Genomic DNA, 13,135 nt, shown 5'->3' with positions numbered 1-13,135 from the left:
TCTAATTGCTAATCCCCTAACCTCATCAATTAATCATGTGGCTTCTGTGCGCTTAACGAATTGACAGATATTAAAGTTTTCTTATCTCAAAAGGATTTTAAATATCTCACGGCACAACTAATTGTAGCGAAATTTTTTCATATTTTGATATAATTCTCAACATTACTATCTAAATTTTGAATTGCTAGTTATTCACTTAAGCCAGCTTTTAAAAATTAATTTTTTCGATATGGAAATTAAATCTTTAGCGACTATAATACATTTACACCTATTTACAATTTATACAGTAAATACTAGGAGATCTGTCATAGCATATTTTGCTGTAGTTTTTATTACCTGTATTATCGGATCATGGCTTTGTAGATGTAGTTAACACCAGCAAATGCAACTGGTAATACAATTTGAAAATGTACCAGTATAGATTGATTGTATCTTTCTCTGTTAGGAAATATCGAAGTTTTCTTTGCGAAATTAACTCATAATCATTCTTTTTCTATATATTACATAGAATTCAGAATTTAATATATCAGCAGTCATGTCCTCTACAAGACATAAAGAAGAATTAAAGAAATTATTGCAACGTCCAGAAAATAGTATTTGTGCGGATTGTAAAGGCAAAAGTAAGTTTGGCAAATGTATTTCATAGCATGTCTGTATCTTGGTGTTTTCTTCGTCTCAATAGTATGGTTATCTTATGCAAATAGCTATGATTTTAAGGAGAATTTTTTGTCTTAATAGTATAAACCATATTCCAAAAAATTATTTCCAGTTATTACGTATAAAACGTTAGAAATGATGTAAAGTTCCGTTAAGGCTAACATTGATTCGTTTTTATAGCAATATTTTAGCTATGCCAGATGCAATCTAATTTAAATTAAGTCGGATATAGAAAATCTTTTAAAATTAAATTCTACAGCTAAAGTATACTTTAAGTGGTATATTAACTAAATTTATAATTCAAACATTTTTGCTTTACAGTTAATGCGATAAGCTTAATTACTAGGATTACTGAAATTTAGTATATTCCATGTCCTCTTACATCCCTAAGTGAAATGGAAAATTTCTCTAGACTCTGACGAGTTTCTATTTTACTTTCGATATCTAGAATCACTAGAATGGGCTTCCTTCAATCTTGGCGTATTTATTTGCACTGATTGCGTTACTGTTCATCGAAGTCTTGGTGTCCATATCTCCAAAGTTAAATCAGTTTTCCTGGATGATTGGACTGATACTGCTATACAAGTAAGTCTGTCAGCTAATTGCCTTTTTTGCAATTAGAAGCAACTATCTTATTTCATCTTTCTCACATTTTAGATTATGGCTGATAACGATAATAAATCAGCTAATAAAATGTGGGAGAAACGTGTTCCTATATTTTTTCCTAGGATCTCCGCTAGGAACGTTGAGTAAGGCTCTGATTAATCTCTTATAAATATATATCTATCTTACCGAATATTTATCTTATTACTGCTAACTATGGCACTATCTTTCTGGTTACTAATAGGATGCTAAGAGAACATTGGATTAAAGCTAAATATGAAAATCGTCTCTTTACTGGTGAAAAAAGTACTATTCCATTATCAAGTTAGTATTAACAACTTAATTTCTAGGATAGCCATTTTAAATAGATTTCGTCATCAGAATATTTGTAAGTCTGAAATTACTGTTTTAATATACTAAACGCTTATTATCTTTGCTATCGTTAAATTTTTCATTGTGAAGTATGGATGAGAGTAGATAAACTCGCTAGTATTGATCGATCGATGCGGCAATAAAGATATAACTTGCGTTTTCTATTACTTAGCTGCGAAAAGAGGTTTCCTATGGAAAAAGGGAAAAATTAAGAATGAATGGAACCGGCGCCTTTTCGTATTATCCGATGATGCTACAACTTTATCCTATTTCATTAATGAAAAAGTAGACAACTTCTATCTTTATTTCCAATTTAAATGCGACCCTATTCTACCGTCTCATACTTATAAGACTGCAATTTCTAATTGCAGGACATTGAACCTAAAAGTGAAATGAGTGTTGAATGTATTAATGCAACCTTGGTTGGCAAACAAAAACTTGGTAAACCATATGGTCTTCAGCTTTTATATAAAGAGAGTGACGGAAAAACAAGAAATTTTTACATGTATTCCGAGTCGGGCAAGGTAAATAAGCCCAGCGATCTCTAGTTAAGTTATAATAAAGCTATAGGAGACCTTAATATTGATTTCTCTATGCTATGAGTTTTATCGATCAGTTACTACTGCTTTATCACCGTTTTTTCAAGAATTGAACTGGAAACTGTTGTAAATAATTGATGATAGACTGATTTTACAATGTAGGAAGTAATTGATTGGTTATGCGCTATACGAACAGCCAAGGCTGCTGTTCTTGGCTGTCTTTATAAATCGATTCCAGAGCAAGAGGAAGAAAGAGTAAGTTTAATGATGTGGCTTTACGAATGTAGATATAGATGCTATTTAAGCTTTACTAAAGTCAAAATTATTCGCCAACAATCTTGAATTCTACTTGGTTATGTCGATGATAAATAAATTGTAATCTTTCCTCATTTCATGGATCTTGTTCAATTTTCTAGATATCACGTATGTTATCCATTGAATTTCTACATGAAGGCTACTTAGAAAAGACGGGTCCAAAGGTAATTATTATCGGTTTTTATATTATGCATCTTAACTAAAAAATGTTATCCCAGTTAACGATTACGGTAATTTATAACCAAAGGTAGCCTAATATATTAGATTGTCATCATGTTCAGACCACTTCTATTATTTTCTTTAAGGATATATTTTTTCTTTATTTTCTTGATAAAATATTCCTTGTACTATATACTTTTACTGCCCAGCAATAGAATGAACTATTAGATCCTAAATTTATCGCAGCAAAATATTCTATTCAAAAAATCTATCTATAACGTAAATATTGAGCTGTGAATAATCATTTTTCTTCGCTACTATCAAAAGGAAAATGGAGCGTTCCGCAGACGCTGGTTCTCGTTGTATGACAGAAAATTAATGTATTTTAAAGGCCCGTTGGTAAGTTTCGGCTCATATATGTTTCTACGTCAGCACAATTTCCTAAGCTGATTGTAACATGATATAACCATTCTATAAGCCAAGAAATTAGAAATATTTGCAACTAAGCTATCTCGTAGTATAAACTATATATCTAATACTCAAAGGCGATATAACAGTCAAGATTGAACTAATCTGTAGGCTTGATCTAAGTGGATACTATATGTAAAATATGCAGTTATAAGAATAAAGATTGTGCTGACCGAATTAGTTCTATTTTATGGCTGGCACATATGCATAAATGTTATTAAAATGATTAATAATCCAACTACAAAACTTGTCAGGGCTAATTATAGTTCACAATTAAGTCTAAATTATTGGTGAGTTTAGCTACTTACCCATCAAAATTATTTTAGATGCAAAAACTGCGACAATGCTTCGAGACTCGAACTAAATGGCTTTATTCTGTTTCCTTTCTCCCTACTTAGGAGCCTTATCCACTAGGTGAGATCGATATTGGACTACAGGATAGAGGTTATAAAGTCCAAGAAGATGACATTGCATCTCATCAGCGTGGTGATGGATTTTGCTTTGTATTCAAAACACCTGGTCGTAATTATTATTTAAGAGCTGATTCAGCTAGCGAAAAGCGAAAATGGATGAGGGCGCTAAATGAAGCATTGGATAGTGTTCATTTCTATCTTAATGGTAAATAGTAGCAGAAGAAAATTGACTAGCTCTATCTATTTTAATTTTATCACTACGAAATTGTAGTGTATTCCGTCGATATCTCCTCCCTAAAATGCTTTATAATGCAATCTCTTACTTCTATAATGAAACAGTATTTGCACAAATGGATTTCCTTAGGCAATCACAAACATTTTAATATTGCCTATTGTTTTAGAAAATATGACTAGCTAGGGTATAGATTAATGATACTTTAATCCTACGCCAATGCGACGTTTGTAAAATATGAATAACCAGTTACGGGCACGAAACCTTAATACCTGTAATCAGGAAATGTTATATAAATAGTGCCTCCTCATTCTCGAGCAAATAGACATAAACCTACTGAATATCATTTCATCCAGTTTACTACTATATACGCTATATTGAAAGTTATTCGGTGGTAGCTATTGAGCCAGGATGAACATCATCGGACTTCGGATTCAACAAATACACACTTTCAAGCCAAATAAGCTTGTAGCTCATGGATAGGGTTTCTTCTTGAAGCAATCATCAGTGTAAATCAAGCTAGATATTTATAATACATTTAATTTTAATTTAGAGTCGCTATGTCATCTGAATTTTGATATCTATGAATATTAAGGATTGATTACGATTAGAATTAACTAGCATCGATTATATATCAAGCTAGTGGTATTGTCTATAAAATCCTATTCCTAAATTGCACTAAAAGTAATATACATTCATTTTAAAAACTTTCGCAGCAGTATTAAAAATTTTATATAACAGGATTCAATCGCTGATCTTTTCCTTCTGTTTTTACTTTGTCTTTTTGATATAAATATTGATCTTAAAAAATTATTGTAGCAATCACTTTTTCAACAATTGATCAATTTATTTAATCAATTAACTAGTTAATTCAGCAGGAAACGATGATTTTATATGTAATAATACTATATGTAATCAGATTATGGTTCAAAATTTAGGTTGCATCAGCATAAGTTATAGACTGATCGACGGGTCAATTGAAGTGATTGAATTCAATTGGCTAACTATGCTTTTAATAATTACACAACTGAAAGGAAAGGATAACTTGATCAAGTGCGAGGATATAGAATTTATTTGCTATGCTTTACAAAATATTTCAATCAATATTATTGGCACCAGTGATGCTATTCAAATATTGTTTAAGGTTAGCTAGATTTATAAGTTATACTAAACACTTGACTAGTTCATTCTGACAAAATAAGAAATAAAAATGTTATGTAATTGTAAATATGAAGGTAATGTCTACCTGACCTATGGCTGTAGTCAGTACCAAACCGGAAAGGTTTCTTCACTTTACGTAAATAGAATATATTGCAATTGTATTGCATTCTTGCGACAATTGCTTGACTTAGCACTCTTATATGGCACATTAGCAATTTTACGACGATAGAAGTTGGCAACTTCTATGCCAACTTCTATCATCAAGTCAATCAGCACGATATAAATTGTGTAGAATAAGTCTTTAAATTTGGACAACACTGCAATAAATACAGAATCTATATCATATTTTAAGTTCAGCATATACGTTTGTAGAGTACGCTTATGCAAAACAATTCATAAAAACGAAATTTCACTATCATCTCATCTGCTACACAATTGAAATTATCAAGAGTAAATTTTTAATTCAGATAACGCGGTAATGAAGCAGAATCTACATTATAATGATGGTATGATTTACGCTAATATAGAAGATCATTCGCGGTGGTATTCTTTTGTTTTTAAATGGCAGGTAGCCTTATTTAATCGCTCTACATTTTCATGTGTGGTATCAAATTGTAGGGTGACTTCTTCAAATACTTTACTAACATCGATCTAATAAAATAGGAGATGAAAAGATTCTATTAAGAGCAACATTTTAGAAATCAGGCATCGATCAAACAGTTGCCCTGATACCTGTTGAAATCCAAGTTTATTGAATAGGCATATACTCGGGGTATTATCCATCCCAATTTTAGCAACAAATTTTTCTGTATTAAGTTGAGTAATACCTGACAGGGAAAGAATTAGTAACAAAGACAGCTTAGGTATTATACTCGTATAACAGTATGAGTGCATATGGCAGTGCGTATGGCTGTTACTATTAGATATGTCCCATGTAACAGTAGGTATACGTAGTAACTTAGAAGTACAACTGTACTGAATTACACTTAGAACGGATTTAAGATAGTGTTTGTAATTTCCATGTCTTCGAAATATACAAAATGAGTCCAGCGCAAGCATTTATAGCTTCTCTGTTTAGCTATAAGATAATGCTGTAAGTAATGTAAGTGATTGAGGATAATTAAGCGTGTATTAGTACTACATCAACAGTCTATAGTACAGAATAAGTTTTCGAAAAAGGACAACAATGATTCTAATCGAGGAAAACGTTTGTATCTTTTGTTGGCTGAGCCCGGCAAAAGTTTCTTATAGGCCATCTTATAGGAAATTTGCACTCTTTCTATTCTTGCAATTATTATTACTTTAAATTCTGCACGTTCATGTCAAATATACGTGAAATGTAAGTATTGTAAAAGCTGAACTATCTAACAGTAAATTATCATTTTACGCACATTTTATCATTATCTAAAAATAAGAATTAGCATATTATTTACTAATTGATATAACCGACTTTATAAATGAACTGAAAAGGAAAAAAACACCATGATAAAAGATAGCAGATTAATATATCATTATTTAAGAAAAATTCCAAGCCAGCCAGTTGATACAGGAATGAATGAATCCATAAGTGTTGGGTAAATGAAAAACCGAATACAACCACCAGTCCATCTACGACTATCATTGCAGTTTACGGTATTGTAGCTAGCTAACATATCAACACAACGTTATTTTAAGATACCATATATCATCATAGCTTGTAAAGCTTCACTACCAAATCCTTTTCTTCTATATTCACTCTCTAAGTTATAAAAAATAGTATCAGGCAAAGTTTACAATACGAGTATAGTCTATTGTAAGCAGAGGTACTTAGCATTATACGTAGACTTGGTATATAAGTGTAACATAGATGAGTTCGTACTCGCAATCATAATTTCAATTTCAGCAGTATGAGGATCATTCGGATTGTTAAAAAATAAATTGACGTCGCCAATCATACTCTCTGTCAGAGATAAAAAGATTGAAAAAGATTTTATTTCAAAGGATACCAATACTTTACGATATGATGGTGTGATAAAGTGATCTTCAAAACAATAAATCAAGAACTACAGTTTCTTGTAAATTTCACTTTATTACAGAAGTTAGGTTCGTCTAACTACCAAGGACTATCTGACTATCTGACAATCTACTTATTACAGCAAAATTCACGATTTATATACGATTAGTTACAGAATGCTTTTACTGTAACAAATCTTATCTTGCCCATTAAGTCGCAAGATCATAGCTTACAAGTTAAGTTATTCTCGTACAGTCTTAGTAATCTAAGCTATATTTAGGGCTGCACTACAGATGGTTACTGCACTATGAAAATGCAGACGTGATGAAGAGTCATTGTGATCGCTAAGTTAATGATAATTAGTAGTGTATTTTTTAGTATTGGCGATCTTACCAATTTCAGCATCTTTGATGCCATTCCAATATTTTCTAGCCAGTATAATAAAAGTACATTCTAAAATGAATATGGTAATACAGTAATTATTATCATAAAAGATCAAAGCTAGTATGTCATTCATGACTATTTGAATGGAAACTTACTGTCTTCGTCTTGTTGCCATGATTGCTGCATTTGATATTCTTGGCTTAAAGTTAGTGGTTCTGAAGCAGTTTGAGCTCGCAATTCGGCAGATTGCATCCATTGATGATATCTGTTATGAAATATACTTGCATAAATACATTTTTAAAGTTGTAATTTGGGGAAATCTCCTCGTCTCTTGTTACATTTGCCGTCATATATTTCTATTTACGGTTATACCATATACGCGTACTGTAGTAGCTAGTAAATGTTCATCTAGCTATGCTACAAAGATGCACCTTTGCAATAACGATTTCTCTCAACTAGATGTTTTTGCTATGAAATGAATACAGTTTGATTATCCAATTGTTATGATAGCTTATTTTGATAGGACGTCACCTTCATCTCAATTCAACATCTACATTAATATCACGATCCAAGTTGAGATACAAGAAAATCAAGTAAAGTGTCGGTCTAATTTCTTCATCTTACTGATCCATCAAATACTTTTGTAGTTTGCGAATCATCCATTCAGCTATCTGGTCATGCACATTTCAGTAGAGCTATTTTAGCTCGCTCACTATTTACAACTACAGCTCTATCTTACTTGGTGAGGTAATCCTGTTAGTTTCATTATGGGCACAGCATGTCCATTTCACTCAATGAATTCAAAGCTACGCGTAGCTAGAATGAGTTTGTTTGATGACATTACTGTACTATATATGAAAACGAGTAGGTTTCAATCCAAATTTAAATTAATTTTAGCAAGCTTGTGATGAAACTTGTTGGCTTTTGTGCGACCATGGTAATATACTATATATTACTTATTGTAATATATGAGGAGAACAGTAAAGAACTAAGCCAATATTTCTGCCTTCAATCAATGTCTAGCAGTTGATTGTCATCATAGAATAGTTTGTGCAACCACGATAATATACTATATATTACTTACTGTAATACATAATGAGGACAGTAAGGAACTAAGCCAATATTTCTGCCTTCAATCAATGTCTAGCAGTTGATTGTCATCATGGAATAGTTTGTGCAATCATGGTAATATACAGCATATTACTTACTGTAATACATGATGGAGACAGCACCGAACTAAGCCAATATTTCTGCCTTCAATCAATGTCTAGCAGTTGATTGTCATCATGGAATAGTTTGTGCAACTAAGCCAATATTTCTGCCTTCAATCAATGCCTAGCAGTTGATTGTCATCATGGACTAGTTTGTGCAACCACGATAATATACTATATATTACTTATTGTAATACATGATGAGGACAGTAAGGAACTAAGCCAATATTTCTGCCTTCAATCAATGTCTAGCAGTTGATTGTCATCATGGAATAGTTTGTGCAATCATGGTAATATACTGTATATTACTTACTGTAATACATGATGAGGACAATAAGGAACTAAACCAATATTTCTGCCTTCAATCAATGTCTTGCAGTTGATTCTCATCTTTTGACGATTAAACGATAGAGTTACCGCGATGAGGATCCGACGTTCTGATTCATGGTGTGGTACACTAGGGTGTAGTATCGTACTTTACATTGATATACAGTACGGTACTGTGTACAGGACAGTAGTCTCATAAGCGTCTGTTACTATCGAAACAAGAAATTGAAGGCGTAGTTCAACGGCAAGTCAGCCATTAAAACAGCCGAGAATGCAACGCAAAAATGAACGGGATTCTTTCCTGGAAACTAGTCGTAACTATCTAAGTCTAAGCTCTCTTTAATCTACCCAACTTAGATTGGAGCCTTAGATAAGAGAATGAACACTCACACTAAGAATTAAAGCTTTATTAAAATAACCCATTGAACTGACAACTTCCAATCTACTACAAATACCTGATAACCATCTATTATAATTATCATCTAACTTATCCACTTCCCCCAATTAAGAATTTAGAGGCTTTTATATAGCCTCGCCAACTTTGTTGGTGCAAAACAATAATAAATTTATTGCTAAGTCTACATGCTGAATATTGCAAGAATCACTTGCACACTTTCCATGACATCGAATAATAGTTCATTCGTGGTTAGGTGTTAACATAGGATGCATTCATTACTCGACAAAATTAGATCATTGATGACACTATAATGAATGAATTATCACAGTAATATACTTAATGTAGGTAATATTGAATGGACGCAAACACATGTAGTAATCTTAAATGGACTGAATGACTATTATTGAATATTATATAGTCCTGTTAAACCTACACCGTTAGACATACCGTAAACTTAAGACATAAAGTCAAAGTCATTAGTCAAGCATACAGTATAGAAATCAGTACTACTATATACTACGCTACGCTATATTTATTCGATTGTACGTTTAATAATGAATTTCCTGTTGCATAAACTTGCAATTACATTGCGTTAGAAATGTGAACGGTGCACGTATATAAGCCGCCGTTTCCGATACAATAACGAGAGTAAGAGTTGGTAGTTAGTTTTACAATAACTTCAACTAAGTGTTCAATTTCTTGTCTCTATGCTAAGTGAGAGTAGTACGAACTTTTAATACAGTTGTTAGTATTTAACTCTAGACAGTAATACACAACAATTTAGCGTCATGAACAGGATACTCTAGTTAGCCTTACTGTACAGTACATTTTCTTTAATATTTGTTTAATATTTAAGAAATACTTCACAATACATCACGGTGGAAGAGTCGAATGCTGCAACAACTCCAGCTCAACGATTCGAGACTGGCTGGTCCTAAACCTTCGATTAAAATGTTCAAATGGAATGATGAATCCTCAATTGATATGTTTTTGGATCGATTTGAGAAGGTTCTGATTTTATCATGCTCTGTCGTCTTAACTCTACCATGAGTGGCTGTGATCTAGAATACAGCATAAGCATGACTGTACGGAGTCCATGGGACAGTAATGTACGTCCAGCTATGTTAGGACTGTCTAGAAGAACCTCGATAGTTAGGATTTTCAAGTATTAGGAAAGCATCCTGTAGATTCTGCAAACATTCTAATAATTGGTTACAATCCGCCGCCGGGAGTTTTCCCGGTAGGCTTTAAACAGGGATTATTCCATAAAAAAAATTGGTAAAAATAAAGAAAATTTTACACCATAAAAGAAGTTCCTGACATCATTCACTGTAAAAATGTGCAACTACTCGAATAGTCTATGAGACTGTACCGATTCCTACTTTAAATTGTAAATTACCTCGTAGTTAGCGCTCTTGCAATTGATTTAATTTAGTTTTATACTTCGATTTAAGGATCAACTAGAAATATTTCTTGTCGTAGTCGCTGGAATATACAATGATACAGACCCGTCTATAGATTCTGTAGGTGACAGGATTCCTTTTAATTTATTTATACTCCGAGAACTGTGCACAGATAGGCATTCAACTGCTCGCCATCAAGGCAATAAATTGTATTTTCGGTAATGTCTATGGCAACTACATTGTTAGCGTTTTACTACTATGAATTATAAGACACTGATCCAAAGCCATGTCATGTCCCTTTGTAACAATTCATGCTGCAAAAATTAAGCTATAGTAGCTCATAAGTAGAAAAATTTTGTTTCAAAGGCCTTTTTGTTATATCTTAGTCATGGATTAGGAATTTAGGATATTAATGTCAAGAATCCAGCAATATTGAAGCAAATTTACGAGCAGTAAACCAAAACCTCGTTAGTTGTCCAAGTAATAGGTGCGTGTACTTGCAGTACACGAAAATAGAACGAGCATTGGTTTTACTGGTTATGAGCAATACGTGCGCAATGTAACCTACACTATAAGATGTTGTAAATTATCCTTAGATTATAATTATGCTAGGTAGAACCTACCACTAAATTTTGTTAAAAGTTACAAGAAAATCAACTGCAATACATGATGTATTTCAGATTAAATTAAGTGTTCTCTTCTTCTTGTAACGATTACCATACCAATTCCTGATCTTCTAATTCTATACTATCGCAGGCATGACCAGCTGAATTCTGTTAATGCTGCAGTATTTAATTGACACTGAAAGACATTAGAGAAAGGCATCAGAAATGTAGCTATTTCTTTTAGTATTGAGAAAGAGGGATCGTAAATGTAATTGAAATATAGTACTTTTGATAAGTACTAAACTTTAAATCCTTTATTCTATCAATTCTTACCATCTAACATTCCGAGTGGGCATAGTATAAATATTCCATAATTAAAAATACGAAAGTTATTATTAATAAAATAAAGATAAAAATGATACTCTACAAAAAATATCTACGAGAAACTAGATTAATTGTAGTATACGAATGGTTGCAAAATATTTGAAATAGGCAATGAAGTACAGAACGTTCAAATGGTAAAAGAATGCTATATTAATTTCGTATTGTAGAATATTAATACTGAATAATATAAAGCAAACAATAAATAATTAGTCGTAAAATGTACTTCAGCTTGATAGTATTTAACTTACACTCTGAGACGTTGATGGTCATACAGTTCATGACATAGAAGTGCAATTTTAAAAAGTAAGACAATTCTATTAGTTGATAGTTATACATAATCACATCAGTATCTTACTATTTTAAGTTTCGTAAAATATCTGAATTTTGACAAAGGTATGTTACTTTAATAGATAGTCGTTCTTGACCATGTAGAATATAGCGCAGGTTATGCATAGTAATAAATTTAATTTATGCTGTCTCAAATGCATAGAATATGATTGGAAGATATTAATAATTGTATATAATTAATTATTGAAAATGAATGCGAGTAGCCTAAATCACTATTAATGATCAGATTACGTAAACGGACTTAGTACTAAACCGTATTATCTAACAATTAGGTAAACAGACCCACTTGCGAAATTTTTACTTTACGGATATACTAAAAGTTATAGTATAGCACTTTGTACTATTATCGCAGTTTCATTACATTGCTGTTTTTATAATGACTGAAATGAAATAATCTGTGACCGTTGTAGTTTAGTCTAGCATTGTTCAGTGTCGCAAATGTGGTAAGTTTCTGAAACCTTCACCTAATTTACAAAACAGTTCGTAAAATATCTTCTATTATTTAGAGATGATTAAAGTGTGATGACAACTTATTTAATCACGAATTCAACTTGCTTACGATTCTATATAATACTGAACGTGATCATGGATGAATACATTATTAAACATATAGGGTACAGAGTCCTGAAATAAAATTTATTCTGCACGAAAATCTCGCTTATGACAGGAAAGGTAAACAATCTATGAAGTAATACTTACCCACTTTATGATAGACCAATTCGTTTTTAGAAAATCATCAATTTTGCATGAAGGACAATTATATATGGCATACATAAGATTGAATAGTAGGCATAAAATTAAATTTATTCGCATATCGCTCTAATTTGTGAAGTATTATCGTAGCTTAAGCACACGAACTACAGTACTGGTAGTTTAGCGATAAAATTGTATAATGTGTGGCAGTAGAAACTAAATTCATATTTTCTCGTCGTCAAATTTGTTTAATGTAATCTTTATGCAAACAATTAATTTCGCTAGAGTTGATAAAAGCATTAATATCGTAGCAATTTAAAATAAAGTTCGAAATCTTTATCAATAGTAACTGATATCAGAAATAAGATATATCAAATATCCAATTATAAGTAAATAAGGTACTATTAGAATTTAAATAAATAAAGTAAATAAAATATTGTACTTACGCGCTTTATTGCCCAATTTCGGAAT

The 13,135-nt window shown here is 31.9% G+C and overlaps 2 protein-coding genes across 2 annotated transcripts; one reads left to right on the top strand and one right to left on the bottom strand.

Moving 5' to 3' along the window:
- Window positions 1-535: 535 nt before the first annotated feature.
- TRIADDRAFT_53982 (uncharacterized protein) lies at window positions 536-3,739 on the top strand (the record flags this gene model as incomplete). The annotated part of the gene is made up of 10 exons (XM_002110176.1): window positions 536-620; window positions 1,106-1,242; window positions 1,315-1,406; window positions 1,505-1,584; window positions 1,805-1,917; window positions 2,004-2,156; window positions 2,334-2,426; window positions 2,588-2,650; window positions 2,973-3,044; window positions 3,512-3,739. The coding sequence occupies 10 exons, from the start codon at window positions 536-538 to the stop codon at window positions 3,737-3,739; spliced, it is 1,116 nt and encodes a 371-aa protein (XP_002110212.1).
- A 1,711-nt stretch (window positions 3,740-5,450) lies between these two features.
- Window positions 5,451-8,897, bottom strand: TRIADDRAFT_20514 (uncharacterized protein; the record flags this gene model as incomplete). Its single annotated transcript, XM_002109664.1, has 7 exons — window positions 5,451-5,570; window positions 5,652-5,746; window positions 6,598-6,657; window positions 6,778-6,858; window positions 7,306-7,365; window positions 7,452-7,561; window positions 8,821-8,897. The coding sequence occupies 7 exons, from the start codon at window positions 8,895-8,897 to the stop codon at window positions 5,451-5,453; spliced, it is 603 nt and encodes a 200-aa protein (XP_002109700.1).
- Window positions 8,898-13,135: the final 4,238 nt, after the last annotated feature.

This window comes from Trichoplax adhaerens, genomic scaffold (genome assembly GCF_000150275.1).
Source record: "Trichoplax adhaerens TRIADscaffold_2 genomic scaffold, whole genome shotgun sequence".
In the NCBI taxonomy this organism is placed as follows: domain Eukaryota; kingdom Metazoa; phylum Placozoa; class Uniplacotomia; order Trichoplacea; family Trichoplacidae; genus Trichoplax; species Trichoplax adhaerens.
This window is presented reverse-complemented; position numbering and strand designations above follow the sequence as displayed.